The 12,756-nt window shown below is 36.3% G+C and overlaps 1 protein-coding gene across 1 annotated transcript in view; it reads left to right on the top strand.

The window, feature by feature from the left end:
• EYS (eyes shut homolog) overlaps nt 1-12,756 on the top strand; it is a 909,330-nt gene that overhangs the window by 417,487 nt on the left and 479,087 nt on the right. The window contains exons 26-27 of the mRNA XM_064508633.1: nt 4,221-4,392; nt 4,920-4,998. Coding sequence (XP_064364703.1) covers nt 4,221-4,392; nt 4,920-4,998 — 251 coding nt within the window. The remainder of the gene's footprint in view (nt 1-4,220; nt 4,393-4,919; nt 4,999-12,756) is intronic.

Below are 12,756 nucleotides of genomic sequence, written 5' to 3'. Positions count from 1 at the left end.
TGCTCTGTGTTTTAAGTACCAGACAACAATATGACCCAAGAGCAAAATGAGTAGTGCAGTACCTATTGTCAAATTATTATTTTACCACCTGTGGAGCAAGCTGAATTACATGGATAATTATCTTTACAGCTGATATTAAGAGCAGGCTTAATTTCCCCAAATATTAGCCATCTAAGTACTAAGCAGCTGCTCTGAATTACTCGTTCAGTTTTCCTCTGCAGTCATTGCCAACACCAGGGCATTCAAAGTATAGCGGCTAAGATAGATGATGCAGGTTACCCTTTGAGGCTGCTTCTCTCTTCACCCATTATAGAGGGAGTTTAGACATCTAACTTAAACCACTGCTTAATTTTTAAATGGTTAAAATTTGGTGGGATGTATTACACTCTGACTTCCCTAACACGATATTAACTGAATTCTGCTGTCCTTCCTTAGAAGCTTAGGAATGGGCAGATACATTCTACCAACTGTCATTTCAACAAAATTAAATATATATAGAAAAATAATTTTACATTTTTTTCATCTTTTGTAAATATACCCAGTCTAAAATAAATACTGTTTTTCTTCAATTTATGTTGTTAGTCTGAGGGCATATTTTTTTCATTAATTTGTTACAAATTTTTTACTTAATTGTCCAAGAGGAGGTATGCAGACCTTTACATAAGACAAGAGATCACACGAGAGAGAACCATTTCTTTGCATTAATGTAGAGTAATATGTATAAGTAGTTCTAATTTGGCACTGTGATCAGAATTTTACTAAGATTATTTTTCTTTTTTTCCTGGTCAACAAAACAGCTTTTTGTGCCATTCAATGGAAGTCATCTATTACCTCAAATACTTTTTTGTTCAAGAGCTGTAGCATATTTGATTCCAATTCTGTAGCATTTTACTGATATATTCTCTTTTATTCTGAATATTAAATATATTAAGTCATATCTAGGTTAAATATTCAAACACGTTACAGAAAAGGAAAATATATAAAGTACATGTAGAATATTCTGCCCCAATTTGATATTTCTGAAGTATGTAAATATTGTTTAAGAAAATCTTAGAGACACTGGAGTGATTTCTGCTTTTCTTTCAAACTCTCTGTGTAAGGCTATAGCCATAAGCTTTTTTCTAAGAATGAAAGGGAAGATATATGTTTTTCCCAATACTTCTTGTATTTCAAAACATGATTTTTGTAATCACTTAGTGACACATTAAATTTATGCACTCAGTCTTCTTCCCCACAATCAAGTAGTGGGTTTTCACTAAATTTCCATTGCATTCATTGAGCTCTTCAGGCAAAAATTAATTCAATATCATTGTAGCAGTAGATCAGTGTTGCATAAATAAGGGCAGATCAGGAACGTATAGCAGAATCTATTTAATTACAAATCTAAAGGAACTATAATTTTTCCTTCCTGAATAAATTATGCAATAGTGGAAGCACATATGAATATGGACTAATTATCAATCATTACTTTAACCCTTAATCTGTCTTTCATTATAAGCATATCAATACATGTCAACCTCTTCAAATGAATGGCTGCAACCACTGAGGCATTTCAGGCAAGCTTCTGATGAGCTGATTACAGAAAATCAAATTTCATTCAGTGATTTTGAAATCTGCTACTGGTATATTGATGAATTAATCTTTGAATATCTTATTAGCAAAATATTTTTTATAAAGCCATAATATAATTTCATGTAGCTTTCTTCAGTGAATGTATTAGATCTGGGGAGAGGATAGACAACAGAAGCAATGAAAGGTAGCAATAGAAATGAATTACAAATAGGTTATTTATAAAGCAAATTATTTAAATTGATAATTTAAAAGATAAATTACAGTAAATTACAATAAAAATGACAGCCATTGACCAAAAGTATTATAGGGTTTGCTTTTCTCAGATCATAAATGTCTGCCTTAAAAATCCATAATAAACACTAAAACTAATTTTTATGATTATTGCTTTCACATATGTCATTAGCAAAAGCAAATTACTACATTTAAACTCAGAAACTTTAACTCTTAAAACACAGACTTGAACCTCCTAAGAAAAATCATGATTAACTAGGAAAATGAGTTTTAAAAAATAGATCCTATATTTTAATAAGTGTACATAGTACAGCCTGCCCCAACAATCTATGTACCTAAATGCTACTCAATTCATTTATATGTCCTGTCACTAATTCAGTAAATTTAAACCTCACTAAGACTTCTTATGAGAGCAAACTTACTTGTTTGCATAGGAGGTAATACCAGTTTGGATAAGCAGCTTTGAAAAGATCAGGAATGCAAATGTGATTGAATGACAATGCAGCCAATTTATGAACAAAGATCAGAATTTCTCATTTACCAAAAAACATATACTTCAGAGTTGCAGGTAAGGTAAACTCAAGATATGTTACTTTGTAATACCACCACTCTGACAATGTTTTTGAAGCATTACTTCATAAGAGGAGATCAAGAAAGCCCTGTGTTGAAGCGTATGCTTTCTTTCCTAGTGCTGACTTACAAGGAAAATGCCTCTTTGATATTTCATATTCTATAACGGAACAGATGAACTTGGCTGCTGTGTTCTTGAATTTAGATTCTGGCAACATGTTCACAAAATGTCTATTTCTGAGCAGTTTAAGTTCTTATATGTGGGGAGATCAAATAAGACACCACTATTCCAGAGAACATTGTACACAAGCGGGAGCATCCAAGGAGCATTAATGTTCAGAGCTATTGTTTGCTGAATGCATGCATTGGAGGAGGAGAACAGGTTTCAGAACTACCTTTTAATTTGTACCGATATGTGACTTAGCATATCACAAATACTACTGCACCAAGATTTGGTCAAATGCAGAATCATACGGCAGCCCCTCTCAGCTCGCTTTCCTGGGAGTACCTGTTAAGTTCAGTTTCCTCAACGCTTTCCACTACAGCACAGCCCCAGTGCTCTCGGGTTGCTGGGGCTGTGGCCACAGACTTGAAAATAGAGTCCAGGCTGTTGTTTTCTCTATGCCCCAATTAGGAAGCTAGGAGAATATTGTGAAAAAAGCAATTTCTTCAAATGTGTACAATATTTGTAAAGACTCAACCTTCATACTGATGTGTATACTAATAATTATACTATTAATCTTCCTTATATAAAAACATTCATCATGATCTTGCAGTAAGTCTTATTTGTAGCTCTCCTTATGGGTTTATTGCAAACTCTTGTTTTTGATCCTTGGCTAATACACATGGAGTAGAAGAAGGTTAGGGCATCTGTGTGCTTCTTCCTTGCTATGAATTCCTTTTTTCAAAAGCTAGTAGTACTTGAGAGCATAGCAATGAGAAAAGGCTGTAGGAACTTTTCTTTACTTGTTCACATCTGCATATACAATAACTATGGTTATTTTCAGTTGAGGTACTTAAGTAAATACCTCCTTACAGAGAGGCAAGAAATGCCTTTCACATTTATTGTGAAATGGAGAGCCAGAGGAATAGTTGTGACTTCTGGCTGCTGGGTTCTTTGCTCCATAGGAGAATCTTTTGTCTTAAGCATTCTTTTTCTCTCCTTCATACCTCCCCTGTCTCACACACCTGCAAAAACAGGATAATGATCATATGTTATCCCTAGGTAAGTGTTTGTTCTTAATTAGTATTTTGTAAAGTACTTTGAGATGTTTAGTTGGAAGATGTGTGACATTAATTTGCAGGAAAATTACAAGCAGAAAAGTATAGCACCATATCTCTCATAATGGATGTCTTCATAAAGAATTCAAAGGTTTTTCTGTCTTGCATCATTTACTTAAAGCCCCTGTATTTTAAATTCAGTTTGAGAAGATAACTATTACAGTTAGTTCACCACCAAGATGTGTATCATTTTAATTCTATATTCCTCTCATAGGAAGCCTGTGCTATTTATCTAATAACTGTATACAAAAAAAATCGTCTTAAACTTTTGTTTTCTCTGTTTAGCTGTTCTGCTTCCGAGTTGATCCTCAAAGCCAAGGCCCTTCTTGTCTTGCTACATTTACAGATGTTCTCAATGTGATATATTGCAATAAAACCATTTTTTTGGTGTTTGCATATATAGAGAATTCCAGTGGGATATTCTTATTGATGAATATAGTGAATTATATAAACAGTGTAGGTAAATAAAAACAGATTATGTGGAATTTACAATAGGAATAGATAAGCTTTTAGTTAGCTTGAGCTAAAGTTTAAACTTACTTGTAACTGCTCTGTTTTTTACACAGGTGATAGATGTGAAGTAAATATAGATGAATGTATATCTACTCCTTGCCTCAACAATGGAAGCTGCATTGATGACATCAGTTCCTACAAATGTCACTGTAAGAGAGGTTTTGTTGGGACGAAGTGTGAGATGAACGTTAACGAATGCTTGCCAGATCCTTGTCTTCATGGAAGGTGGCTATTTTTATTTAACTATTATTATCTCCAAGAGAATGTACTTAACTAGTGATATTTAAGATTTAATGACATGGGAAGGTTGATTAATATAGTTTTAATTATATTCTTCCATAAAGTAAGAGTACAAGCACAGTTAAAGATGACAGATGTTACCTGTTTAAGCTAATGTAATATACTGTTACATTATCTCAGTTCCTTTTTCATTTATGTTCATTAGCATAAAGCAGTTTTCAGTAAATGTGGATTAACTAGACTTTAATATACTTAAAAGCAAATCTTTAGCTACTGCATACCAACAGGTTGAAATTGGAAGGTGTCTTTTAATATGAGAATCAGTATCCTTATAAAACCCCTCAGTATCTGTAATATAAACCTCTGAAACCTGTTATAAAAGCTAATTAAAAAATTGTGTGGATTTCAGTAGATTACATCAGACCACTATTTTGAAATGTATTGAATGATACAAGTAGTGCTAAATCCAAAAGTACATAGCATCATCTGAATATTGCTATTTTGTATTTCAGATGTATAGACCTCATTGATGGATATCAATGCTCCTGTGAGTCAGGATGGACCAGCTCAAGATGCGAGATAAATATTAATGTATGTCTTCAAATTTTACTTTAATTATAGGGGAAAGGGTAATATGCCACTTGAAAATCATTTTTTATTTAAGTAACTTCTGAATGCTTCAGTTTATTGAAAATGCATGACAAATTCAGTTGTTTTAAATACATTCTGAAAAGCTCATTATTTTTTACCAATATGAAACTGCAGTAGAAAGAGCATTGAGCAAATGTCTCAAGATCTTTAAAGGTGAACTGTGAGTGAAAAATCTGAAAATCCAGAGAAAACTAAGCCAACATCCCCTGAAAATCATTTTTCCTTCAGTTTAGCCTGTATGATATAACTACCTCATTTACACTGCAAGCCCCATTTGCTGTAGCTTAACTCTGTCTTTGAATAGTAAACCTCAGGATGCAGTATTCTGCACTGAAAATAGGCATGACTCATGCTTAAAGTTTCAAGTTCCAGGTAATTGGAATTCTGTGGGATAGAACTGTAGCATACAAAATATGCTGCCCACTCCCTGCCCTTAAGTTCAAGAATGTTTTTGCATTACCGTGGGGAATGGCTATGGACAGGAAGGGATGTTGGATATTCGAGTCTGTGTCATGAAGATTCCCGTGGTCAGCAAACCAGCTTCTAGAAGATCACTGTACCTGGCATAACAGTAAACACCTCTTAGAAAATTGGCCACATTTGGGGAGAGTATGGAATTGGTTTAGGCTTTTTAGACTATTTCAGGTTTTATGCCAAACATATTTCAAGAGAGACCTTTCAGATCTTGAGATTTGGTCCTTTTAAATGAGTTTGGTCTCATGAGATGGCCTGGCTTGAAATCTTCCTTCCTTCCTATTTGACTCTAGTATTGTGCTTATGAATTGTCAGGAACAAGTACCAAAATATTAAGCAAGCTTCTTTTTAACTTCTGCATGTAGAGAGCATTCCTGGATTTTAATACACAGCTAAAAGTACTAGAGAGCTAAAAATGCCTCATGTTACATAAAGAAAGTACGGTGTATAACTTTTCTGTTGGAAATGCATGACAGTCTCACACAAAGAGTAAATCTAGCTGGAATATTATCCTCCAACTTCCCTTTAGAGAAAGAAAAAGCCAGAAAATAAGTAATTCAAATCAACAGAGTGAGCATCATGATATAATATTGCAGATCTGTATGATTATCAGCTGTTGCCAATGCTAATGCAGAATACCCCTGGGTAATATTTTCTCTGGGAACATCAGTGATTTACACTTTCCTCCCTTATGAGAGAATGGGAGATTAAATGACCTGTAGACAGCTGCGTAAAATCGTATTCAGAAGATAACCATCTTTCATACCAAGGTGTTTGAAAATGCATAGATAGAAATTCATAGGAAGAAACAATATACATGTACATTTGACAGTTAAGTCTGTCAGAAGGATAGCTTCATTTTTTCATATTCTTTCTATTTGCATGCTGTGTGCTTCCCAGATGAGACTATGCTGCAGGTGTCATATTTTTAAAGGCTACAGTACCGCCTTCATCCCACTCAGGCATATATATCATGCCTATGCAATTCTTGGAGAAATCAGCAAGGCTTCATGAATGTGTAGTGGTGTTCACATCTGGATAATAATGCTAGGCTGATGCTCTATGATTGTTTTCCTCTAGATTAACATCCGCTAGTTCATCTATTTTAAAAAAAGTCAGGAATTCATCCATCTATATATATTTCAATATTTTCTTCACTTGAAGATATATTTCTATGTATGAAGGTGTATACATCTAGGCTGATTCAAATAAATAATTTAAAAATAAAATATGTGTATATACATATATGTATTTCCCTAGAGATACTCTAGATGTCATAATCTTTTATCTTCAATCTGAACTTTTCGTTCTCTACATATGATTGCAATACAATTTGCAAGCAAATACGCTTCAAGACTTTCTTGGGTTATGTAATACTTCTAGGAAAAAAACAAGAAACACTTTTAAAGATATAGCTTATAACTGTAACTTCTGCAGATCTATTATGGACCGTGGATGCCTTGAGTACTTGCCTGTCTATTCTAGTTTTCATGGGTTTTCATATACAGATTTTATATTTTAGGCAAGAAAAAGTAAAAGAAGAATCATATGCACTGTATGAATTAGCTGTAATAATCATGGCTTCTTTTGACAATTACACTATTTTTGAATTTGGGGGGGGTGAAAGGAAATATCTGAAAACTCAACCTTTGTGATACACATAGACATAGATTGCTAGTATGGTCAGCAGAATATTAGTAATAAATGTTATTTCCTATTTATCTGGGCTTTTTCTTTTGCTATGACTGGTGACAAATCAGTGGTAGTGGTTCTTTTTGCATGCTTAGCTGAGGACATCTCATGCTGTCAAAAAAGGTAATAAAAACCATTCTGAGTCTTTGTACTGTAGAATATTTAGGTTGTTGATGCTCCTGCTTGTATCTGATAGAAGGCTGGGATCGGACAATCTGGGAGAAGAAATTGTTCAGTTAGAACAGCTGATGGACAAGTGGAGTCACAGCACAATATTGTGACAATCCAAATAGATAAGCAATTATTCACTGGAGCTTACAGGACTGCTCAAAAGACATGAAACTCAGCAGCTATGTAATTTATTATCTGAGATTTGGAGTTTGGAAGAGCAGTAAGATTTAGCTTGCCTAACTTGAGGTGTCCTGTGAAAGCTAGTTGTCTATGTACCCATTATGGGTCAATGAAAGTGTGATGAATACTCAGTGAAATATGGAGAGCTATTCAGCTGTTTCTCAAATCAACATCTACATTTCATTAATTGAGTTGCTGTCTAGACTCCACTGACTGTGATGACTGGGTTTTAACCAACTATAATAGATAAGTCAAAGTGAGTTGAATCCCCTCTCCAGATTTCTCTCTATATGTGTGTAGCATATACTTGGATGGCAGACATGAACTATTGCTTTGGAAGTGTGCGTTGGTGAGGGTACAAAGAGCCTCAGATAAGCATGATCATGTTGTGTGTAGGTGTGTGGGACTTCTTTACAATCTTGAGTATTTTCTACTGATCACTAACTAGTTAAAAAGAGCTGAGTAGGGTAAGTAGTTTCTGCAAAGGAGAAGCTAAACTAATACACCTTTCCAAAAACCAACATGGTTTAAGTTCAAGGTGCAGATAGATTAATTCAAGAGCAGTGAGGGAGAGAGATACCCACTGTATTGCACAAAGGGTTTAATATATATAACACAGTGCAAAGGAGCTCCTGACACTGAGGTGATGGGTTTCTCCTCTTAAAGTGAGAATGGCTGAACTGGAGCATTCTTGTAAATGGGAAGTGATAGAGAAATAGAGAACAAAGATTAGAGTAGTAGAGAGTAATAAAGAAACAGGTAAATGGATGAGACCTACAAGAATCTCCCTTGTGGTAAGCCCTCTGGTACTACAGACTACAAAAATCTTAGGGAGGAGGGCGTTCTGCTGATCAGCTGGTATGTGTTCTCTTATATAAGAAACAGCTATCAGCTGTTATCACAGTATTCTCTTGCACGAAGGATGCTCGTGCAGCCCAGGAGATCATAAAATGTAGGACTGTTCAATTTTTAGTTACATAGGAAACTAGATTTATGACATCCAAGAAGCCTTGGAAGGCTAGGCAGGAAACTGAAGTCCAGGACATCCATGTAGCTGTATTTGAAATACTGCCGATTTCATGTGAGACCTGAGAGGCAGACAGAGATTTAGTCTCAAGCACAAATCAGATGATGGTATAGACAAAAGTAATCCAAATGCATTTGAAACTGTGCCAAAATTCAAGAGCATAAAGTAGTCGAAAAGCCCTGAATGGCTCGATGGGAAAGTTAAGGGGCTATCGCAGGGAAAGATTGGCATTTTAATGAGAAGAAGCCTACCCAAATGAGAAGAATAGAGAAGTCCATAAAATTGTTAGTTCAGATGCTAACAGGAAAGTAAAAAATGTGAAAAGTACCTTTTAATGAATTGTCTAACTTGTAGCAGAAAGTTCTCTATATGTATCAAAAACAGGAAGCCAGATAAGGAGCTGGTGGGATTGCTTGATGATAGCAGTGTAAGAACAGCACTCAGGAGTAGTAAGGTCATAGCAGGAGAAGCTCAAATAATTCTTTGTGTTAATCCTTACTGCTGAAGATGGTGGGGCGATTCCCATACCTAACACGTTTGGAGCAGCTAGCTCAATTTAAAGTAAATACATAGGAAGTATTAGGCTGAATACATAAGCTGGGTTTTTTTGAGTCCACATGACCAGATGGCATTAGCCCAGTAGTTCTGAAGGAAGTCAAAAGTGAAATTGTTGGTTCTGGTCAAGATGTGTTAACTGTTATTATAAATAGAGCCCCAGCAGATTGCCACTGTAATTCACATCTCCAAAAAGGTCTCTCCAGGGGGCCCTGGGAAATAGAAGATATCTGACTCAATGAGACTGACTTCCATCTCTGGTAAGATGGTAACATCTGAGATCAGGGAGCATATGCATAAACGGTCTGTTGAGAAAGAGTCAGCATGGCTTCTGCAAAGGTAAATCCTGCATCACTGGCTTGCTGGAGTTCTTTGAGTTTGTCCGTAAACATGTCGATAAAGGGCATCATGTGGACATAATATTTGGATTTTCAAAAAGCTTTTAGTGAGGTTGAAGAAAAATGTTTTTAAAGAAACTAAGTTGCCATGGCATTAGCGGAGAGATTCACTTCTGGACTGAAAGCTGTTAAAGGGTGGGAAGTGAAGGGTAGAGCTTAATGGACACTTCTTAGGAAAGAGGAGGGCCATCAGAGTGGTCTCCCAGGGTTGATGCTGGAAATGGCTTTATTCTGCATCTTTGTCAGGAGGCTGAAGGAGGAAGTGAACAATGAAATCCTCAAGTTTGAGGAATATATTAACTTCTTTCAAGTAGTCAAATGATGCACCATGGTGAGGAATGCCAAAAGGACCTCACAAAATGGAGTGAGAAGGTGAGAATGCGATAGATAAAACTTCAGTAAAATAGAGAAAAATAGGGATAAAACTTCAGTGTAAAATAGGGAGAAATAGTCTAAATAGTCTAAAACATGCCTACAGCTGAATTCAGAACTGACAGTTACAACTCAAGAAAGAAATACTGGAGCAATCGTTGGCAGTTCTCTGAAATCGTTGGCTCAATATGCAGTCACAGTCCAAAACACTGTAAAAACACTGTGCATCATCAGAAAGGGTACTGGGAGCAAAACACAGGGCATCATTTCCCTCCTATATAAAAGCTGGATGGGCTCATATCTTAGGTACTGTGCACAGTTCTGGACCTTGCATTTCAAGAAGGACATGGCAGGTAGAGAATGTGCAGAGAAGGGATCAAGGGGTCAAATAGCTGCCTTATGAGGAGAGACTTAAAAGACTGAAACTGTTCAGTTTGGAGAGGAGAAGGCTGAGGGGGATATAATTAAGTTTTAGAAAACCGTGGAAGTGGTAGACAAGCTGAAATAGAAAAATTCTTCATCAAATCCTGCAATAAGAGAACCAGGGGCACTTGAAACTAGTAGGAGAAAGGTTTGAAAGAGATAAAAGTACTTTCTTTCAGAGAAGGCAGAGAACTAGAATTTGTTGCCACAAAAGGCTAGCGAGGCAGGCAATTGCGCAGCGGGTTCAACAAATTAGACAAACTCCTGGACAACAGATTCATAAATGAATAATAAATGGAGCAGTGGTATCTCTGATACAACAGTTTTGCATGCTGGGGGATGCATGGGAAATAGACTGTAGCAAGTGGCCAAGTTTACACGATCTTCCTAAATAGGCTTTCCTTCTGCTGCTGTGAGAGACACAATACTGGGCCAAATGGATTATTATGGTCTGTGTTCTTGTCTAAAACAATACTTAAATCTTTGTTATGTTCTCTTCTTCTTGTGTCCATAATCCAAAATTCTAAAGCAAAATACTGTTATTTTAAACTCATTTTAAATTGAATGACTTTGAAAAACTGCAACATTTTGAAAAATGAAAATTTTTGCTATCCATTTCACAAAATGTTTCATGAATATTTGGTCCACTAAAAGAAACAATTTTTTGGGAAGTTAAAAATTATACAAAATGGGTATGTAGAAATATTAATGGAAAATTTTATAGGAAAAATATTAATGACAATAATTTTGCTAGCTAGAAAAATGGAACAAAATGAAGCAAAAGAAAATACACTTCATTTGTAAGTTTGTTAAACAAGAAATAGATATCTGGAGCATTCCTCTTTAAAAACATCTCAATATATTCTTAATGTTAATCTCAAATTTGTACAAGGCAGCAATACTGTGGAGATTTAGCTGAAATGAAGAGTGCACTTTAAACTCCCATGTGAATTGAAAAGTTCATCAGTTAGTGAACCACACAGCTTAAACTAAGTGGTTTTTTTAATCTTAGCAAAGGAAACCTGGGTCTTCTGTTCTTAATAGCAGTCATCATTACATCAGGTGATTGCACTTGTGATAAATTAAACAAATTAAACCATGGTACAGTGTCTTTCAGAGGAACTGAAATGCATATATATTATGTTCCTCACTAATGCACTGAACCATAGCTGTTTTACATAACCTATAAAATCATATTAACAAATTGAATTTTACATTTCTTATGAAGTAATACTGTATATTTCGGTATTTTAGAAATCTAGGTTCAGGGTACATTAAAAACTACACATCATATTTTTCATGTATGAAACCTTGCTTTAATGCAAATTAATGCTTTAATGCAAATTAATCAGTTTATAAAGCATTTATTTCCAGCATTGATCCAGCGTTGTCCCGTTGGTCCTCTTCCTTTGGGAGTCTCAGCGGTGGGGGGTGCTCCCGTCTGGTGGTAGGTGGGTCCTCTTCACCCTGGGTGTAAGTTTTGGCGGTGCGCGTACAGTAATTACAACTCGAGCAGGGTACAGCTCGAGTTGGGTACCTCCGAAGAGGGACCCTGAACAAAGAGATCCCCGGGCAATTATAGCTTTTTTCAAATTAAGTTTCCCACCCCCGCGTGGTAGTTCAGACCAATAGTAATTTTTGGGGTCTGGGGTCTTCTGTTCCTTATTAGATCTCATCGTTGTTCCTAGGCAGGCTGTTTTCTGTTGCAGTTTCTGCCGACAGGTGTGTCTTCATTCCTCTGGTCCCGCAATCATCTCTCAAGGTCTTGACAAAGAGGTGGTAACTCCAGCAATTAGCACTGTTTCAGATGCAAATTGCTGGTAACTCCCTTATCCTTCCCGCCTGCACCAGCTCTGGGGCCCTTTCTCACTGCCCAAAGTCTCTGCCCGATTGTGGTCTCGTTCAGTGCGGGCTTGGTGTGTCCTGGGTGGTTGCAGGGAGACCATTTTGGGGGTCGCAGCAGCCCAGTCCTGTTTCCGCCGGGGACAGATGGCTTGTTCGGGGTTATGGCCTGCCTGCACCCCATGCACCAAGAAATGTTTAAGGCAAGAAGATTCATTCATCTGTCTGCCACACCAGGTCAGCTGGTAGAGTCCAGATTTCAGAACAATTCCCTGCCAGCAGAACCAGTGGACTGTGCCATGCCAGGTGGGCTGTCTTAAGAAACAGTCATACCCATTCTGGTACAAAACAGATTCACTACACCATTGCATTCAGAGAACAGAAATGAATACATTATTGTATTATAGTAATTCTAGTGGATGTAGTGGAATTTACATTGTTTGAATAAAGGGCTCTTAACAAAAGCTACCCTTGAAAGAGTCACAGGAACTAAAAATTAATATTCTTTCACTTTTTTTACATTGGCTTTTATATTGTTCTGTTATATTGAGGAAGCTGATGGGG

The sequence above is a fragment of the Dromaius novaehollandiae genome, chromosome 3 (genome assembly GCF_036370855.1).
Source record: "Dromaius novaehollandiae isolate bDroNov1 chromosome 3, bDroNov1.hap1, whole genome shotgun sequence".
NCBI classification, from domain to species: Eukaryota; Metazoa; Chordata; class Aves; order Casuariiformes; family Dromaiidae; genus Dromaius; species Dromaius novaehollandiae.
Note: the sequence above shows the minus strand (reverse complement) of the source record. Positions and strands in the feature narration are given on the sequence as shown.